Source organism: Aquarana catesbeiana, unplaced genomic scaffold (assembly GCF_042186555.1).
Source record: "Aquarana catesbeiana isolate 2022-GZ unplaced genomic scaffold, ASM4218655v1 unanchor233, whole genome shotgun sequence".
NCBI lineage: Eukaryota > Metazoa > Chordata > Amphibia > Anura > Ranidae > Aquarana > Aquarana catesbeiana.
The window spans coordinates 509,850-531,030 of record NW_027362661.1 but is presented as its reverse complement, the minus strand read 5'-3'; the positions used below and the strand labels follow the sequence as shown (position 1 = coordinate 531,030).

General features: G+C 45.9%; 1 protein-coding gene across 4 annotated transcripts in view; it reads left to right on the top strand.

The window, feature by feature from the left end:
* LOC141121838 (uncharacterized) overlaps positions 1 to 21,181 on the top strand; it is a 165,621-nt gene that overhangs the window by 114,287 nt on the left and 30,153 nt on the right. For 2 of the 4 annotated variants that reach the window (XM_073611567.1, XM_073611568.1), the window contains exon 1: positions 12,484 to 12,566. The exons of the other annotated variants lie outside the window; for them this stretch is intronic. In XM_073611567.1, coding sequence (XP_073467668.1) covers positions 12,507 to 12,566 — 60 coding nt within the window. In that variant the 5' untranslated portion in view covers positions 12,484 to 12,506. Of the gene's footprint in view, positions 1 to 12,483; positions 12,567 to 21,181 lie in introns of those variants that run through there. 4 annotated transcript variants of the gene reach the window in all.

Below are 21,181 nucleotides of genomic sequence, written 5' to 3'. Positions count from 1 at the left end.
AACTTTTTACCCCTACTTACTTGCTTCCCACACAACTTACACTTGGCAAAGAACCCGCCTTCCAATGTTTGAAAGTATTTCCAAACGTTGCTGCGGCGGGATGCAGCCCCTTGACCCTGTGGATATCTATTTAGGGCTGATATAGCTGCAGCAGGTAGCACACCAGTGGTGGAAGCTGTTGCCACTACAGTTACACTTGGTGAACTAGAACTAGTGCTGCTAATGGCAGGGGTGCTGGGGACTGGGAGGTCGGTGATATCATCACAGGATTCTTCCATAATAACAGAGGGAGAAGGGGAGTTAGCAGCAGATGAAAAAAGTGGACTGCTACCTGTCCTACTCCTCACAGAATATCCCTCTTGCACTTTCTCCAGGTCAAGCTGTAAGTCCTGTGGACTAAGATTGTATAAAACATCCGCAGTGTTTGGGGAAAGAGGAGCATCACATTCTAAATCATCTTCTTGGGCCAATGAAGAAAAAGTCTCACACTCTGTCTCTGCTGCTGTCTCCCTCAATTGCTCCTTTGGGGAGCTGGGCAGTGGCACTGGTAGTGTGATTGGTGGTGGTGACTGTAAAGGCAACTCCACTTTACTAGGTTTCTTGCCTATTCCATAAAAATATGCAGCCATGACACCTGTAGAAGTGGAAGGAGGCGCTGCACTGGCAGTGGAAGTGGCAGCAGATGTTTGTGGTCTGGCAGGAAAAGTAATATTAGAAGAACTGGTGGTGGTGGAACTAGCTTTGCTGGTGGCATTGGCGGTGACACCCACTGCTGTGGACGGCATGTTGGTGGCGGCAGAAGTGTCAGAGGCACAAGTAGCAGAGACCTTGCCACTTTTTTTACCAAGGCGTCCACCGCGACCACGACCACTACCTCTACCAGCCTTCACTTTTACATTAGAACGGTACATTTCTGAACTTTACAGCAACTGCAAGTCAGAAAATGGACTGGAGTGGAGATAGGGTATATAGAATCTCAATCTATAAATCACCCCCCACCACAACACGGGCAGCCTCTGAGGCTATCACAACACTAGCAGCAACACTAGAATCACTAGTCTATCTATCAAGTTCACAACACAGATGTAGCTTGCTTCACTACTATATTGCTGCTGTGCTTAGCTTATGCTCAAATGAAATAGTTCAGGATCTCTAATAAAGTGACAATGAATTCAAACGGACCAGCTAAGATTGACTGTTCTGAAATGAATCAGCGTGTCTGTCTCTCTCTGCTAGCAAATCGTAAGTGAAACTAAGTTGGCTGTACATGTGGTTCTAGCTATGTTACTGCCCCTCCTCTTTGGTTACAATTGACCAATAATAACCATCATCATCATTATTTTTATTTTACTTAATTTTTCTCTCTACGTCGAATCTTCTCTCTATGTCGAATCTTCTCTCTATGTCGAATCTTTTCGAATAATCTTTGACTACTATGGTGGATAGACTATAGAGTTAAGGTTAGGCACATTCGACCACAGGTTCGATAGACACAAATTGTTATTGTTAGCGTCATGTCGAATCTCCTATCTATATCGAACTGTTGTCGCAACGAAAACGAAAATAAAGCATTTGTTTATGTCGGATCTTTCGTTTTTCGGAATCTGCGCTTTCGTTATCGTTTGTTAAAACGATAACGAAAATACCTGAAATTCGGACGAAAATGCATTCGGACGAAAATGAATGCACATGTCTATTAGCTACAGTGTATTTAATATATATATATAGAGTCAGTCTCATATATATATAATCACTGCAGGCTGTTCCTGGTGTACTCTTTCTAATATACTTCTGGCAGGCAGGTGAATCAGTTAGCTGCAGTATATTTATTATATATATATATATATATATATATATATATATATATATATATATATCCCCTATCTCCAGTTTAGCTAGATCTCACTGCAGGCCATTCCTGGTGTACTGTTTCTAATATACTTCAGGCAGGCAGCTGATTCAGTGAGCTGCAGTGCATAAAATATATATACAGTCTTATATATATATATATATATATATATATATATATATATATATCCACTGCATTCTAGTCTAGCCAAGTCTGTATCTGACTGCAGGCCATTCCTGGTGTACATTTTCGAATACACTTGCAGGCAGGCAGGCAGGTGATTCAGTGATCTGCAGTGCATTAAATATATATACAGTCTCCTACATATATATATATATATATCTCCATTGCATTCCAGTCTAGCCAAGCCTATATCTGACTGCAGGCCATTCCTGGTGTACGTTTTCAAATATACTTTCAGGTAGGCAGGCAGGTCATTCAGTGATCTGCAGTGCATAAAATATATATACAGTCTCCTACATACATATATACACTGCACTCCAGTCTAGCCAAGCCTATATCTGACTGCAGGCCATTCCTGGTGTAATTTTTCTAGTAAACTTCAGGCGGTGTTTTGCTAATAAAATTTTACAGCATGTCTGGAAGGTCACCAAGGAGAGGCAGATGCTCACAGGCCAATAAAAGAGGGCAAGCAGGCTCTGTGTCTACAGCCAACAGTGCTGGTCGTGGACACGGGGCATCCTCAGCACGTGGCCGTGGTGCACGCTTGTCCTTTTTTTCGGCAGCTGGCCGTGTTGATGCACAACATGCAGAAGAGTTGGTAGAGTGGATAACTAAGCCGTCCTCATCCTCTGTCACCAAGGCTCAGAGTAGTTTGCTTGCCAATGCAGCGACCAAAGTGACCTATTCCATCGACTCAATGTCATCAGTCACTCCTTCCCAAGTCCCACCATCATGCACGGAGGAGTCCCCCGAACTGTTCGACCACAGTGCCGGGTACATGCTGCAGGAGGATGCGCAGCATTTTGAATGCTCTGATAATCCAGGTTGAGGAAGGCAGTAACGTGAGCCCAGAGAGGGGTGCACAAAAAGGACAAGAAACTGGCAGTTGTGTTCTCCCAGCTGCAGCATACTGCCAGGTTTGCTCCAGTGATGAGGGAGGGGATGATGAGGTCACTGACTCTACGTGGGTGCCTGATAGAAGAGAGGAGGAGGAGGCACATCTCCAACGAGGCAGGATGCCCTCCAGTGGCCAGCTTAAGGGCAGCCACCTGATTGCATCACACCGCAGAGCTCCGCATGTGCAGGGCGCTGCTGACGCCCTGCGTATTTTGAAAAGTTCTTTGGTGTGGGCCTTTTTTGATACATGTGCAGCAGATCACACCGTTGGATTTTGCAACATATTTCTGAAGCGTATCAAGCGTGGCCAAAACAGCAGCCGCTTGGGCACCACATGCTTGACCAGACATATGTCGACCTCCCATGCAGTCTGTTGGCAACAGTACTTAAAAGACCCACACCAAAGAACAAGGCTGACATCTCTTTGCTCCTCATCAGCTGGGATCTCCAACCCCACTATACGTTCAGTCCTCTCAGAAACCTGCACTGAGAGGAATGAAGGTAGAATTAGGTTGCCAAGTACTTGCGGGCAATCTGCTATCGCTACACCAATATCCGATTGTAGCAGGCAAATTTCCATACCCCTGTTGCTAAACCATCAAAAGAAATTCGGTCCCAGCCACCCACATGCTCAGTGGCTGAATGCTAGCTTGGCTAAATTGCTAGCACTCCAACTGCTGCCTTTTCAGCTGGTAGACTCTGCCCCCTTTCCTGAATTTGTGGAATGTGCGGTACCTCAGTGGCAGGTTCCCAAACGCCATTTCTTTTCACGGAAGGCCATTCTGGCTCTCTACCGGCATGTAGAAGGCAATGTCTTGGCCTCCTTGGACAGGGTGGTCAGTGGTAAGGTGCATATTACCACTGACCCATGGTCCAGCAGGCATGGACAGGGACGTTACCTTTCTTTCACGGCACACTGGGTAACTGCTGGCAGCTGGGAAGGATGCAGGACAGAGTGCAGTATTGTTGGAGCTTGATCCACCACCACGCCTCCGAAATGCTAGTAGTGGTGATTCTGCCACACCTCTCTCCTCCACCCACTCCTCTTCTTCTTCCTCTATGGCAGATTTCTCCTCGGAACCAGCGGTGCTCCATAGGCATTCAAGGGACTATGCAAGCACTCAGGCAAAAAGATGCCATGCGGTGCTTGAGTTGGTCTGCTTAGGGAACAGGAGCCACACTGGGGCAGAGATTCTGTCAGCTCTGCAGGGGCAGACTCAGAGGTGGTTGATGCCACACCAGCTTCAGCCAGGAATGGTGGTTTGCGACAATGGCACCAACCTCCTCTCCGCTCTCCGACAGGGACACTTGACCCATGTTCCCTGTTTGGCACACGTCCTTAATTTGGTGGTGCAGTGGTTCTTGTGCAGGTACTCAGGCTTACAGGATCTCCTGAGGCAGGCCAGGAAAGTCTGTGGGCATTTTCGCTGGTCAAATAATGCCAGTGCTTGGCTGGCTGACCTTCAAAAGGAATGCAACCTGCACAAGAACCGCCTCATCTGTGACATGCCCACCAGGTGGAACTCAACATTGGCAATGCTGCAGCGGCTGAACACGCAGCAGAGGGCCATCAATGAGTACCTGTGTGAGTATGGCACCAGGACAGGGTCGGGGGAGCTTGGCTTTTTTTTGCCACGCCAGTGGCTACTGATCAAGGATGCATGCACTGTCCTGTCACCATTTAATGAGGCCACGAGGATGGAGAGCAGTGACAGTGCATGCATCAGTGATACTGTCCCTCTTGTCTTCCTGTTGGAGCACACGCTTTGTGGAATAATGGACAGGGCACTTGAGGAAGAGGAGGACTTCCTTACCTCTCAAGGCCCCCTTTATACAGACAGTATTCCTGTGGGCCCGCCGATCACACAGGAAGAGGAGGAGGATGAGGATTGTGTCAGCATGGAGGTGGAGCCTAGCACTCAGCAGCAAGGGATCGTTTTCAGTCCCCAGAAACCCATGGACTTGTACGTGGCTGGAAGGAGGTGGCTGTGGATCATGTCATCCTTAGTGACCCAGAGGACTCCAGATTGAATGCCTCAGCATGGCCTCCCTGATCCTGCAAAGCCTGCGAAAGGACCCTCAGATTTGTGGTATCAAGGAGAGGGATTATTACTGGCTGGCAACCCTTCTTGATCCACCTTACAAGGGTAAGGTTGCGGAACGTATCCAGCCTTTGCAGAGGGAGCAGAGGATGAAACATCTTTGGGAGGCCTTGCAGAAAGGTTTGTGCAATGCATTTCCAGAGCCTTGGAGGTTACAATTTCCTGGTCCTCCTGGACAACGTGTTGCTGAGGCTTCGGTCAGTCAGAAAAGGAGAGGTGGAGAAAGTGGCCGTCTGACCGATGCGTTCAGACGATTCTTTAGTCCGCAGCCCCAAGGTCTGATCGGTTCCAGCAACCATTGCCAGTGTCTGATTTACATGGTGCAAGAATACCTAGGGGCAAGATCTGACTTGGCCACCTTTCCAACCAAAAATCCACTGGGTTACTGGGTCTTGAGGATGGATCACTGGCCAGAGCTTGCACAATATGCAATTGAGCTACTGGCCTGTCCCACATCCAGCATTCTTTCTGAATGCACATTCAGTGCTGCTGGAGGCTTTATAACCGATCATAGAGTGCGCCTGTTGCTCAGTTGATCGGCTCACCTTCATAAAAATGAATCAGTCTTTGATCACCTGATGCTGATATAACCGATTAATTTTTCTATGAATGTGAGATCCCTTGAAGACTGCCTATGCTGAGTAAGGATGAGCCGAACACCCCCCGGTTCAGTTTGCAGCAGAACATGCAAACAGGCAAAAAATTTGTACGAACACGCGAACACCATTAAAGTCTATGGGACACGAACATGAATAATCAAAAGTGCTAATTTTAAAGGTTAATATGCAAGTTATTGTCATAAAAAGTGTTTGGGGACCTGGGTCCTGCCCCAGGGGACATGTATCAATGCAAAAAAAAGTTTTAAAAACGGCCGTTCTTTCGGAAGCAGTGATTTTAATAATGCTTAAAGTGAAACAATAAAAGTGAAATATTCCTTTAAATTTCATACCTGGGGGGTGTCTATAGTATGCTTGTAAAGTGGCACATGTTTCCCGTGTTTACAACAGTCCCTGCACAAAATGACATTTCTAAAGGAAAAAGGTCATTTAAAACTACTCGCGGCTATAAAGAATTGACGAATAAAAGTCATTGAAAAAAAAGGATGGGATTCCCCCACAGTCCATTACCAGGCCCTTTGGGTCTGGCATGAATATTAAAGGGGAACCCTGAACCAAAATTAAAAAAAAAAATTGCGTGGGGGTCCTCCCAAATTCCATACCAGGCCCTTCAGATCTGGTATGGATATTAAGGGGAACCCTGCACCAAAATTTTAAAAAAATGGGGTGGGGTCCCCCTCAAAATCCATACCAGACCCTTAAGGTCTTACGGTCTGGTATGGATTTTAAGGAGAACCCCACGCCAAAATTTTTTTTAAAAATGGCGTGGGGGTCCCCCCAAAAATCCATACCAGACCCTTATCCAAGCACGCAACCTGGAAGGCCACAGGAAAAGAGGGGGGATGAGAGAATGCCCCCCCTCCTGAACCATACCAGGCCACATGCCCTCAACATGGGGAGGGTGCTTTGAGGTAGCCCCCCAAAACACCTTGTCCCCATGTTGATGGGGACAAGGGCCTTGCCCGGTGGTTGTGGGGGTCTGCGGGCGGGGGGGCTTATCGGAATCTGGAAGCCTCTTTTAACAAGGGGACCCCCAGATCCCGGTCTCCCCCCTGTGTGAAATGGTAACGGGTACAAATGTACCCCTACCATTTCACAAAAAAAATGTCAAAATGGTAAAAATGGCAAGACATGGCTTGGGACAAGTCCTTTATTAAAAAATAAAAAAATAAAAATGTCCCACAAAGTCTTGTTCTTCTTCTCTTGCTCCGCCGACGGACGGAAAAAAAAATCTGCGGTCGACCCGCCTCCATGGGAGGAACCCACCGTATGACGCGTCCTCGCAGGTGACAGTTCTTTTATAACTGAGGGCGGGGCCACACGGTGACGTCCCAGGGTGACCCCGCCCCCCTCTGATGCACGGGGACATTCCTATGGCTTCCCTGTAGAGTCAGAGGGGGCGGGGTCACCTGGTTATGTCACCGGGTGGCCCGCCCCCTCTGACACTACAGGGAAGGCCCGCCCCCCCTGACACTACGGGGAAGCAATAGGGATGTCCCTGTGCGTCAGAGGGGGCGGGGTCACCCGGGGACATCACCGTGTGGCCCCGCCCTTAGTTATAAAAGAACTGTTACCTGCGAGGACACGTCATACGGTGGGTTCCGCCCATGGAGGCGGGTCGACAGCAGATTTTTTTTTTCCGTCGGTACAGCTTTTTTTTTTCTTTTTCGGTCTGTCGGCAGAGCAAGAGAAGAAGAACAAGACTTCATGGGACATTTTTTTTTAAATTTTTTAATAAAGGACTTGTCCCAAGCCGTGTCTTGTCATTTTTACCATTTTGACACTTTTTTTGTGAAATGGTAGGGGTATATTTGTACCCCGTTACCATTTCACACAGGGGGGGGAGGCCGGGATCTGGGGGTCCCTTTGTTAAGGGAGGCTTCCAGATTCCGATAAGCCCCTGACCGCAGACCCCCAAAACCACCAGGCAAGGGTTGTGGGGATGAGGCCCTTGTCCCCATCAACATGGGGACAAGGTGCTTTGGGGGGCATCTGGCCTGGTACGGTTCAGGAGGGGGGGCGCTCTCTCGACTCCCCCTCTTTTCCTGCAGCCTGCCAGGTTGCGTGCTTGGATAAGGGTCTGGTATGGATTTTTGGGGGGACCCCATTCCATTTTTTTTATTTTGGCACGGGGTTCCCCTTAAAATCCATACCAGACCTGAAGGGTCTGGTATGGATTTTGAGGGGGACCCCACGCCATTTTAAAAAAAATTTTAAGTCCTGGTAAGGCCACTTTCACATGAAGCGGACTCTGTCAAGCAGATCCGCCTGCTCAGCAGGGGTTCTGTCTGATGATCCGCGCTGAGCCTGCAGGTGACAAGTCCATGTCCACTCCGCTGATGCAGAATGGACACGGACATAGCCCACTGTTCTCTACGGGGCGGTTGGATGGAAACGGACCGTCTGTCCATTTCCATCCGATACCATCCGATCTGCTAGATGGATGGGGAATGGAATCCCCATCCATCTGTATTTAGCGGACAGGACTGGATCGGTTGCAGGCGGGTGTAAACGGACATCAGCCTCGCCATAGTGAACAATGGGAGGTCCAATTGGGCCCGCCTGAAAAACAGACAGGCAGACCCGATCAATCTGCTTGTGTGAAAGGGGCCTAAGGCCTTGTTCACACAGGGCATACACAGCGTACCTTTACGGGGATGCACAGCTGTTCCGTGCATCTCTGTGCAGACCGTCCCATTGATTTCATTTGGGATGTAGCACCTGCACCAACAGAGCCGTTGCTCACAATTTTACATCCATGTAGGTTTGGGTTCATGTCTCTGAGCTCACACTGTCTGCGTTCGGGGACATGTGCCCACACCCGCATAGATGTCAGATTGGGAACAGCAGCTATGCCTGTGCAGCCATTGCATCCCAATTGACATAAATAGGACAGCCTATATGGGGATGCTTGGAACACCTGTGCATCCCTGTTCGAGTAAACATGGCCCCCCCATGGGTGTACACTTTAGTATGTCGCATGTGAACAATGCTTTAGTAGCAATTTAGCAGGAATTTTGTTGTGTTGTGTCTATATACACTAGTAATGATTTTAGTGTATTTTTAGAGAAAATATTGTTTTGATAAATATTTGCGCCAATATCGTGCTGCCTTAAAAATCAGTAGCACCTTATTTTTATTCTACTGGCCATGTGCTTTCAGAAAATGTATGGTTTGGGGGGGGGGGGGGGGCTTTTACAAATTCTAAAAGCTGTAAGTGAAAAATGAAAACCTCCAGAACTTCTGAGAAATTTTTGGGTACGTTCGATTTTCACCATTTTGCAAAAAGGCACAATTTAAAATTTACAAATATTTGTTATTTATTAACTCCATACAGGTTAAGCTTTTATATTTAGTGGCGATTTAGCAGGAATTTTGTAAAATTAGCTGTGTTTTTATCTGCTATAATTGGTTTTAGTGTATTTTTTGCGAATATATTGGTTTGATAAACATATGCGCAAATACCACGGGGTCTAAAAAATCTGTAGCACCTTCTTTTTATTCTAGAGGTCATATGCTTTCAGAAAATAGATGGTTTTAGGGGTCTTTCACGAATTCTGAAAGCTGTAAGGGAAAAATGAAAACTTTCAGATTGTTAGAGAAATTTTGATATTTACATTTTTCCGTACGTTTGATTTTCACCATTTTGCAAAAAGGCGCTATGTAAAGATTAAAATTTTTGTTATTTATTAACTACATACAGGTTAAGCTTTTATATTTAGTAGGGATTTAGCAGGGATTTTGTAAAATTAGCTGTGTTTCTATCTACTAATAATGATTTTCACCATTTTGCAATGTAAAAATTACAAATATTTGTTATTTATTAACTCAATACAGGTTAAGATTTTATATTTAGTAGGAATTTTGTAAAATTTGCTGTGTATTTATCTGCTAATTATGATTTTAATGTATTTGTAGTAAAAATATTGTTTTGATAAACATTTACGCAAATATCGTGGGACCTTAGAAATCAGCAGCACCTTATTTTTATTCTACTGGTCATGTGCTTTCAGAAAATATATGGTTCGGGGGGGTCTTTTACAAACTTAGAAAGCTATATGTGAAAAATAAAAAAAGCAAAGGAAAAATTGCAAAAATGATCTTGCCACCTGAGGGTAAAAATGGAGCACAGGGCCTTACAGCGAAATGGTTAAATGTAGAGGCATTATATTTCTTTTATCTCTCATAAGAAGGATTTAGATGTTATAGAAAAAAATGCAACTGCAGACCTAGAACCCTGTTTGCACATTCAAATTTTGTTTCCGTTTACTTAAGTTGTTGTTGGAAAATAATAAATTCATGTTTGGGTACCAAAATGTACACTGGCCTACACTAACCTTTTATGTTGAAGAATGGGAGAAGTCACTGTTTGGGGATGAGGCCTTGTCAGGGTACCTGGCCAACATCATTGGTTGGTTCATGTACATCCATAATATCACCATCCTCTGGCATGGTGAACCTCAGGACGATGGGGGCTCTGTAGATTTATTGTGATGAGATGAATTCGATTTCAATTTCATGTATACCTACGATGCTAGGACCATTACACTTTTGGATTTGACTATCCAGAATATGGAGAAGGGGATATCTGTAATTGTGCTGATATTGGGTGGCTTTGGGGTTTTTAATGTAAGGTACACTCTTTGGGTGCTAGTGTCTGGTGTTTGTTGGTTCCCATATTTTGGTTTGCTTCTCCCTTTGCGTGCTCCCCCCCCCCCCCCGGGTATAGCCTGCCTTATGGACTGGTAACTCTCCCTTTTTGCCAATTGGGGTAATGTGTGAGGTTGCTTCATACTCTGCCCATCGTAAAATCACCTACGCCTGTGCATCATGACAATTATGTAGGTAAAAAAATGTTTGTGTCGTAGTGCTTGTGAAGTGCAAACGTAATTACTTTTTACCACCAATGTGCCTTTGGAACTGGTTTAAACAATGGAGTACCCCATTATTCAGGGAAAAGGGGCAATGATGCTGTTTGGTGTTCACCATTTCTCTGGATGCTACCTTTACTACCTGGTCTGGTATTTAAGGGTAGTGTACATTACTATGGACTGGGCAGTCTCTCAGGATGGTGGGATAATAATGAAACTGGTCTGACGTCAGTATTTCCCCCCATCTGAACCTATGATGGTGCTCTCTATATCTCTCCATGATGACCTCACCTGGAATGAAGTTCCTTTGATCTGAAGTTCCATGACAGTTAGCGGACTTTAATGGGCTCCCAGTAATATGGGTGAAATCCAAGCCATGCATAGATGGTATAGGTGGTCCCTGTAGAAATTCTCATATGGACATTTGTGCATTATTAATTACAGCCTAAATCTACCTGGAGACCTGGGGACACTGTACAAGTTATATATGTAGTTTTGGTGGTCTCTATGGAAGTCCATGTGTGGACTTTTCAACCTATGATAAATGACAGGCTAAATCCACCCTGAGACTTTCTCCACACCTGGAGTGTGCTGAGTTCTTGGATAACGTCTACAGAGTGTTTACAGATTGACTTTATCACCCCAATGAGCTTTCTCCAGTTCATGGATGTAATCATTATGTTTGGATGATCTCACCAGTCAGAAGCCTTTCTTGTCATCCTACATAATCCCTTCTGAGGATTGTTCTGTCCTTCCAAACAAATGTATGAAATCAACAAGTGAGTCAAATGTTATCTAGAAGATCCTGAATCACAGTGCCTTTATGGATGAACACTAGCAGACTCCTTCCATAAGAAAGGTTACAAAGACAAAACCATCAACAACAGCATAAACACGGCCATGAAAACCCGCAGAGAAAATCTCCTCCAATACAAAGAGAAAAAAACAAACAACCGAGTACCTCTAGTCACCACATACAATCCAGCACTAGAAGGGATAAAAAAGATAATCAAAGATTTACAACCCATCATAACAGAGGATAAAACTCTGAAAGAAATGTTCCAACAACCCCCTACTGGCATTCAGACAACCACTCTACCTCAGACATAAACTAATCAGCAGGAAGCTTCATTCTGATTATGAAGTCACAAATAATGGAAGCAAACCCTGCAATAAAAAATGCTGCAAACTGTGCAATCAGATCAATCCATCTAAAAGTGTCACACACACAAATGGGGCCTTCAATATCATGGGATCATAAAGCTGTATCTCCAGTAATGTGGTGTACCTCATCCAATGCAAAAGGTGTAGCAAAGGATCTTATGTTGGTGAAACAGGACAGAAGTTGCAAGCATGGGTGAATTTGCACAGACATACCATCAAGGAACATAAAGAAGATGCTGCACACCTGTGGGACGTCATTTCTCACAGCCGGATAACACCATGAAAGACCTCAATGTTTTAGAAATTAAAGGGAAAGGAAAACTTTTGTCCTAAGAATGATAGTTCTATTTGACACAAAAATGAACGGTCTAAATTTTAGATATGGGTTTCCTTACTCCATTATTCCCCAGTTTTACAACCCCCTCCGTGACTATTATCCCCCCCCCCCATAGCTCTCCCTCTGTCTTGTCTCACTAAATATGATAGTTTTATTACCATTGCCATGTACATTTGTGTGTGTTTTTTTCCCCCTTTCCCTCAGAGATTTTTTTTTTAACATATTTTCAACCTACTGCTAAAACATTTGTGCTGCTGGGACATACCCTGAAAGCTTGTCCTGAGAAATTGTATTTTAGTGCAAATAAAAAAAATATCACCGACAGTACTCAATTGTTCCTGTAAGTTAGACATTATAGAGGAATGGTTGTTATGAGACCTTTCTCGGGGTTGCAGTTCCTCTGAACTCCACAAGATGGTAATCCCACTTCTATCCAGACAGGAAGACTCTATGGAATACAGACAGGAAGTGATCTGGAATAAAGACATGAAGTTCATTGAGGTACGAATTAGAGAGGAGACGTCACTGGAAGTGGCAGCAGAGGAGGTAATAAGATCTTATTTTCCGTCCTCTTCCTCCATAGTCACTGTGATGTCTTTTATCTCCAGCAGATGATGATACACACATATATAGTGTGGAAACCTAGATTAACCCCTTCAGGGTCAGAACATTTCCCTGTTTATGGGTCCGGAACATTTTCTTCATTGTGGAGATAAATTCTACTAATATGGTCCTCTAATCTGAAAATACATGGACAAGACAATGACCATTCTGACCATACATGGCCTACAAAGGGCAATTATTACACTACACAGGCAGAAAATGGACAATCATTACAATATGTAGCCAACACAATAATGGAGTGCAGGGGTCAGGAGTATGGAGCATAGAGCCCCTTACATTGCTGGTCAGGAGGAAGAAAACATCACCCCGCTTGCTATGAAGAATATGTTCCATCATTGGTGTCGGAGGGATGAAAATACTGAGGGTTCTGAGGCAATAAGACGAGCTGAGGGATCTCTGAGAAGGTACTGAGGTTGTGGAACTTTGGAGCCCCTGAGGGAGTAGTGGAGTACAAGGGCTCTGAGGTAAAGTAACCAGAGGACATATATATTTTCTTTCTCGTACATCATGGGACACAGAGCCTCAGTAATTACTGATAGGTTATTTAGGGTATCACTAGGTGATTGGACACTGGTCACACCCTAAACAGGAAGTTCAACCCCTTATATAATCCCTCCCCTTACAGGGATACCTCAGTTTTTTAGCCAGTGTCTTAGGTGTTGGACGTGTAAAGATGTTCGGTGCTGAACTCCAAAGGGAATATCCTATATCCTATACTGGGGCAAGCCAGGCGAACCGGATCCATTTCAAAGTGTCCTTTCTAGGCCGAATTGGATGGTACCCGGGCCTCGTGTCCGAAGAAACAAGGTTTTACCTGTAATGCTTCCTCTTTTTAGAGAGCTGGACCCCGCATTTCAGAAAATGTTTTTTCTAGCCTTATTTCTGGCCGGGTGCTTTACAGGCCCAGAACTGCGGATCCCCTTATCCGTAGGGGGCCCCAGTGTCTGAAGGTTTTTCCTAACGGAGCCCACCGTGAGAGGTGAAGATTGGGTCTGTATAACAGAACCCTGCGGCTGGATAAGGTAAAGGAGATTCCACAGAATTTAATTCTAGTAGGTTTCTCCTTTAAGTAAATGCATGCTATGCCATTTGTCACCACCGGGGGCTGCCAAGAGCACATACCTTCTCATGCTTGATTGTCTGTCTTGACGTCCACGCTGCACAAGCTCCTCCAGCCGAGCTCCAGGTAGGATGGGATGAGGGGTTCTCCTCTGGGATATTCCCCCCAAAAATAGGGGGGGCCGCAAGTGGTCTGTGAGGCAGTTGTATACTGCACTATCATCGCCGCTGCCACCACCCGTATCTGAATCAGTTAAAGAACCCTCTCCTTCTTTGGGGTCACTGAAGCCTCCTCAAACAACACATGCTTTTCCTATTCATAATTTACTTGAAAAAGCTCATTTATTCTGAGTGGGATCACCCAGATAAAGTTTTTTCCACCTAAAAAGTTTTCAACACTTTATCCTATGGAAGAAATGTTTATAAAGATGTGGGGGATACCAGCCGTTGATGCCGCCATTTCCTCTGTAAATAAAAGTCTGACTTGTCCTGTAGACAATGCTCAGATGCTCAGGGATCCTGTGGATAAAAAGACAGGACTCTAAGGCCTCTTTATGAAGGGGCGCCCCCGCTCGCTCGAGTGGGGGAAAGACTGCTATAGTTCTCAAAGCTCTGGCAGGAGGATTTCAGGACAGATGGGTAATCTCCACGGTAACCTTAGGTTACAAACTGGAGTTCCAAGAATCCCCTCGCCTCGTTTCCTCAGATCAAATGTCCCCAGGGATCCAGAGAAAAAGCAGTCGCTCCTTCTAGCGTTAGAGTGGCTTTGTCGCAAGAGGTCATCAGGGTGGTTCCCACGAAGGATCAAGGATTGGGATTTTATTCCAGCCTTTTTACGGTCCAAAAGCCAAATGGGGATGTCAGACCCATTCTGGATCTAAAGGATCTGAATCGATTCCTAAGGATTCGGTCCTTTCGCATGGAATCAATTCGGTCAGTAGTCTCCATCCTGCAGGGAGGAGAATTTCTGGCATCGATAGACATCAGAGATGCATATCTGCAGGTGCCCATTTTTCCTGCTCATCAAAAGTTCTTGCGCTTCAAGATAGGAGGGCGCCATTTCCAGTTTGTGGCTCTGCCTTTCGGACTAGCCACTGCACCTCGAGTGTTTACAAAAATCTTGGCTCCTCCTCTGGCCAGATTAAGGGCTCAAGGTATAACTGTCATAGCATACCTAGACGACCTGCTCTTGATAGACCGGTCGGTAGCCTGTTTCAACGGAAACTTGAGGACCACAGTCAAGTATCTGGAACACCTAGGTTGGATCCTCAACGTAGAAAGATCTTTCCTAAAACCAGTAAGAAGACTGGAGTATTTGGGTCTGATCATAGATACAAGCCAGGAGAAGGTATTTTTACCTCAGGCAAAGATCACTGCCTAAAGGGAGCTGATTCTGGTAGTCAGGACCAAGGAGGGTCCTTCTGTCCGCCTTTGTATGAGGCTGCTGGGAAAGATGGTAGCTTCGTTCGAAGCAGTTCCCTATGCTCAGTTTCATTCAGGACTGTTGCAACACAGTATCCTGTCGGCCTGGAACAAGAGGGTAGTGCAGTGCGTCAGAACCTCAATTGGTGGTTAATACCCGAAAGCCTGCAGAAAGGGAAATCCTTTCTACCGGTCACCTGGACGGTGGTAACAATGGATGCCAGTCTTTCGGGTTGGGGAGCATTTCTCGAACAGTCTGCGGTCCAAGGGGTATGGTCCAAAACCGAGAGGACCCTACCAATCAACATTCTGGCGATCCGTGCAGCATATCTAGCCCTAAAGACCTGGACTCTCAGGCTACAGGGTTGCCCAGTCAGAATCCAGTCCGACAATGCCACAGCAGTGGCTTATATCAATCATCAGGGCAAATTTGTGGGAGGGACAAAGGATCCTCTTGCATACGGGACGGATGCGTTGGTGATTCCGTGGCATCGGTTCTCACTGATTTATGCATTCCCGCCTATTCTGCTACTGCCAGGACTCCTTCGTAGGATCAGGCAGGAAAGTCGGTACTTCTGGTAGCCCAGGAGGACTTAGTATGCAGAAATAGTAAGGATGACGGTGGGTTCCTCGTGGACCCTACCGTCACGCCCAGACCTGTTATCTCAAGGTCCAGTGTTCCATCCTGCCTTACAAACGCTAAATTTGACGGTTTGGCTATTGAAACCCACGTTCTGAAGAGCCGTGGGCTTTCAGGTCCTGTGATATCTACCTTGATCAATGCAAGGGAGCCAGCTTCCAGAGTAATTTATCATAGAGTCAGGAAAGCTTATGTAGCCTGGTGTGAATCCAGGGGTTGGCATCCCAGAAAATATGTGATAGGTAGAATTCTTGATTTTCTACAATTGGGATTAGAGATGAAGCTGGCCTTGAGTACCATCAAGGGTCAGGTCTCAGCCTTATCAGTATTATTTCAATGGCCACTTGCTTCACATTCTTTGGTCCGAAACTTTATGCAGGGGGTGACGCGTCTTAATCCTCCGGTTAGGGCGCCCCTAAACCCCTGGGACTTGAATTTGGTTCTGTCTGTTTTACAGAAACAGCCTTTTAAACTAATACGTCAGATTCCCTTGGTCTTCTTGACAAGAAAGTTAATTTTTCTGGTAGCCATTTCTTCTGCTAGAAGAGTATCAGAATTAGCAACTCTTTCCTGTAAAGAGCCTTATTTGATTGTACACAAGGATAGAGTGGTATTGCGCCCTCATCCTAGTTTTTTACCGAAGGTGGTTTCAGATTTTCATCTAAACCAAGACATGTTCTGCCTTCCTTTTTTCCTGATCCCTGTTCTCGGAAGAAAGGTCTCTACATTCTTTGGATGTAGTAAGAGAAGTCAAAACTTATCTGGAAGCAACTGCTGAAGTTCGCAAAACGGATGTTTTGTTTGTGCTGCCAGAAGGTCCCAATAGAGGACAGGCAGCGTCAAAATCTACCATTTCTAAATGGATTCGACAAATGATTATTCAAGCTTACGGTTTGAAACACAAAATTCCTCCGTTTCAGATCAAGGCACATTCCACAAGGGCTATTAGTGCTTCTTGGGCAGTGCATCACCAGGCCTCTATTGCTCAAATCTGCAAGGCTGCAACCTGGTCTTCAGTCCATACATTCACCAGATTTTATCAGGTGGATGTGGGAAGGCATGAGGATATCGCCTTTGGGCGTAGTGGGCTGCAGGCAGCGGTACAAGGTCCTCAGGTCTGATTACACCCTACTTGGTTGTGGTTCCCCTCCCCTCAGGTAGCATTGCTCTGGGACATCCCATCAGCAATTACTGAGGCTCTGTGTCCCGTGATGTACTAGAAAGAAAATAGGATTTTTTATAACAGCTTACCTGTAAAATCCTTTTCTTTTGATGTACATCACGGGACACAGAGGTCCCGCCCCTCTTCTAATACACTTATATTGCTTTGCTACAAAACTGAGGTATCCCTGTAAGGGGAGGGATTATATAGGGGGTTGAACTTCCTGTTTAGGGTGTGACCAGTGTCCAATCACCTAGTGATACCCTATATAACCCATCAGTAATTACTGAGGCTCTGTGTCCCGTGATGTACATCAAAAGAAAAGGATTTTACAGGTAAGCTGTTATAAAATATCCTATTTTTTTTCATTGGCAAATGGTAAACTATTTTATAAACATATTTTCCTAAAATTATATATGCAGTGTATGTGGTATGTGTTTATGGAATGATTGTATGATATATATGTTATTTCTCACATTTCGTCAATGAGATTAAAAAAAAAAAAAACACACTTCTGTTTTTGGGATGTGACTACCAAATGTTAAGAAGCTAAGATTGAGAACTTTTCAATGCATATTTTGCATTTTATTCTTAGAAGAACAGAGGTGCACTATGTACAGAGTGCAGAGTTCAGGGGTGTGCGATGTACAGAGTTCAGGGGTGTGCGATGTACAGAGTTCAGAGGTGCACAACGATGCAGAGTTCAGGGGTGTGCTAAGTACAGAGTTCAGGAGTGTGCTACGTACAAAGTGCAGGGTTCAATAGTGCGCTATGTATACAGTGCAGAGATTAGGAGTGTCCTTTGTACACAGTGCAGAGATCAGGAATGCACTGCATACCCATTGCAGAGATCAGGAGTGTGCTAAATACAGAGTTCAGGAGCGTGCTACGTACATGGTGCAGGGTTCAGGAGCGCGCTATGTACACAGTGCAGAGATCAGGAGTGTGCTATGTACACATTGCAGAGATCAGGAGTGCGCTACGTACACAGTGCAGAGATCAGGAGCACGCTATGGAGTGTGCTAAATACAGAGTTCAGGAGCACGCTATGTACACAGTGCAGGGTTCAGGAGCACGCTATGTACACAGTGCAGGGTTCAGGAGCACGCTATGTACACAGTGCAGGGTTCAGCGTGTGTCACCATCAAACACCCCTCCCCCGGTTACTTACCTTGCTGTGTGTTGTCCTCTCCAGCGGTGTCTCCTGTGGAGAGGTCCGTTCTTCTCATACTTCCGGTTTCTCTCTCCTGGGCACAATTGGAGAGAGAAACACTAAGTGACATCATACTCAGATGTCAATCAAACCGCCTGGCCATAGTAATAGATACTAGCGCCGGGCGGAAGCTATTCGGTGCTTCAGAAAGCGCCGCAAGGTGGGCTAAATGCCCGCAAATGAAGCTGACACTGCGCCGGTCCTGAGGACCTGCGGGCAGAAGTTTTTAGGTGAGGCAGTGGCTTCGGCCTAGTCCACAAGGCCGGACGCCATGGACTAGGATGAAGCCGCGGCCTTGCCTAAAAACTCCTGCCCGCAGCTCCTCAGGACCGGTGCGGTGTCAAAAAAAAAAAAAAAATCGATTTGAATCGTGAATCAAGTTTTTTTAAGAAAATCTCAGATTTTGTTTTTTTTTTTTTTTGGAAAATCTCCCAGCCCTAAGTAATACAGCAGCACACAGCTATTCATGTCCATGACGGACTTTACATTGCACCTGGGCTGCAATTACAATGATTGGACTCAGCCACCCATTTGCAAGAGCCCTGGCCTGATGGCCTGGAGGGAGGGATGGATGAATGGGGGGAGGGATAGATGTATGGATGGAGCAAGGGATGGTTGGAGGGAGGCATGGATGGATGTCTGGATGGAGGGAGAGATGGTTAGATGGATGGAACAAGAGATGGTTGGTTGGATGGATGGATGGAGGGCTGGTTGGATGGATGAGGGAGGGATGGTTAAAGGGATAGATGGAGGAAGGGATGGTTGTTTAGATAGAGGGATGGATGGAGGGAGAGATGGTTGGATAGAGGGAGGGATGGTTAAATGGGTGGATGGAGGGATGGATGGAGAGAAGAATGAATGGATAGAGGGATGGATGGTTGGATGGAGGGATAGAGAGAACTGTATATCAATCCGCCTCTGAAATCAGGCTGCCAGGTGTAACTAAAGATTATCGGCTTATTCGGCCGGAGCAGCTGTATCCCTCCACAGGAAAAAGAGTACCCAGCCTTCTGGCATCAATAGAGGGTGTGCAGGTACAAAAAAAAATTGGGACATAAGCAAGTAGTGGCATCTAAATTTTGGGGGTGCTTAAAGCACCCACCTGGCGCCACCCCTGACAGGGACAGACTTGGTCTGGGGACAGTAGGGGACAAAGGATTTTGAGAGAAGAGGAGGTTGTAGGGCTCAGGGGGACTGTATGTTAGGAGGGGGGTTTGGTCTATGATGGTCCTCCTACCTGAACTTCTCAGACCTCCTCATTTCTTCTATTCTCATTGTGTGTGGAGGCGAGCACCTACTGGACCATTAGGCTTCCTGGTCTCACCTGGACCGTCCAATGCTGGAACAATGTCCTGAATACCACAATATACTAACCAAGAGAACAAACCCCTCCCTCCTGCTGTCTCCCTCCTACCCACACTGAGCTTCCATTGGAGGGAAGAGAACAGACTCCTCCCCCACAGCTCTCTACTTCAGCAGCAGCATCCTCCTGCTATCCAATCCAATCCCTTCTCTTACTGCAGAGAGTGACAGTGACATCACTCCTGTCAGTCAGCGGGCTGCTGGAGATTGGAGCTTTGCAGAGTTCTGGCAATGGAGTTGGGAAAGCAGTTCGGACCAACGTCAAGTGTCTAAAACGCGTCTACCCAGCATTTTGATCCTTTTAGTTTTGGGATGTCCAAATAAAAAGATTTTGATCTACAGTGGTGTGTGGCCATTTCTTCTATTCTCATTGTGTGTGGAGGCGAGCACCTACTGTACCATTAGGCTTCCTGGTCTCACCTGGAGCGGCTGGTTTTCTTGTTCCCGAACATCGCTTGTTGGGGGGCATTCTAAGTCCTGATTGGGTAAAGATTTGGCCAATCGAGGCACAGTGACTAGCTGGTTGTTAGGGAGTGGGACGGGAAGCTGGCTGCGGCATCCTTAACAGATGAGTCATCAGCTGTCAATGGGCTTCCCCGCTAAAAATAATAATAATGCCGGCAATAGAAAAAAACGGGGAAAAAATGGCGTGGGGGTCCCCCCAATCCATACTAGGTCCTTTGGGTCTAGTATAGATTTTAAGGAGAACCCCTTGCCAAAATGATAAAAAAAACGGCATGGGGAAACCCCATGCCAAATTTTTTCTTTTTTAAATGGCGTGAGGTCTTCTCCAAAATCTGAGAATGCTGCCTGGCAGGACAGGAAAGGGGGGGATAGACAAACAAGCACTCCCCCTCCTGAACCATACCAGGCCAACATGGGAGGTGCTTTGGGGTGGGAGGGGCTCTACCCCCCCACCCCAAAGCACCTCGTCCCATGTTGATGAGGACAAGGGACTCTTACCCACAACCCCAGGTTGTGGGGGTCTGCAGGCAGGGGGCTTATCTGAATCTGGGAGCCCCCTTTAACAAGAGGGCCCCCAGATCCCAGCTCCCCCAGATGTGAATAAGTATGGGGTACATAATACCCTTACCCATTCACAAAAAAAAAGTGTCAAAAAAAAAAAAACACAGACACCAATTTTGACAATTCCCTTATTAAAGAAAAGTCCCCTGTTGTAGATCCATCGTTAATCATGCTTTCCGCCACACCCCTGGACACGAAAAAAAAAAATTATTCGCCTGCAGCTAAGGCTAACCACTGAATGCCTGCTCCTCCATCTGACCGTTCTTAAATAGGTAAGGTGCAGAGTCACCTGGTGACACTGCCTCCCCTTGTGATGTCACCAACCGGTGCATTATGTGTCAGTGACATCTCACAAGGGGTGGTGACATCACCAGGTGGCCCCACTCTTACCTATTTAAGAACTGTCAAACAGAAGAGCAGGCATTTGGCGGTTAGCCTTCGTCGTTGGTGTAGCATTTTTTTTCCATGAGGTGGGCGTTGTGATTGACGATGGATCTACATCATGGCCATTTTTTTTTATTTTTTAATAAAGGAATTATCAAAAACTCTTGGACTGACTTTATTCCCTTTATCACTTTTTTGGTATGAATAATTATTCACATGGGGGGCAGGATCTGGGGGCATCCTTGTTAAACCCCCTGCCCGCAGACCCC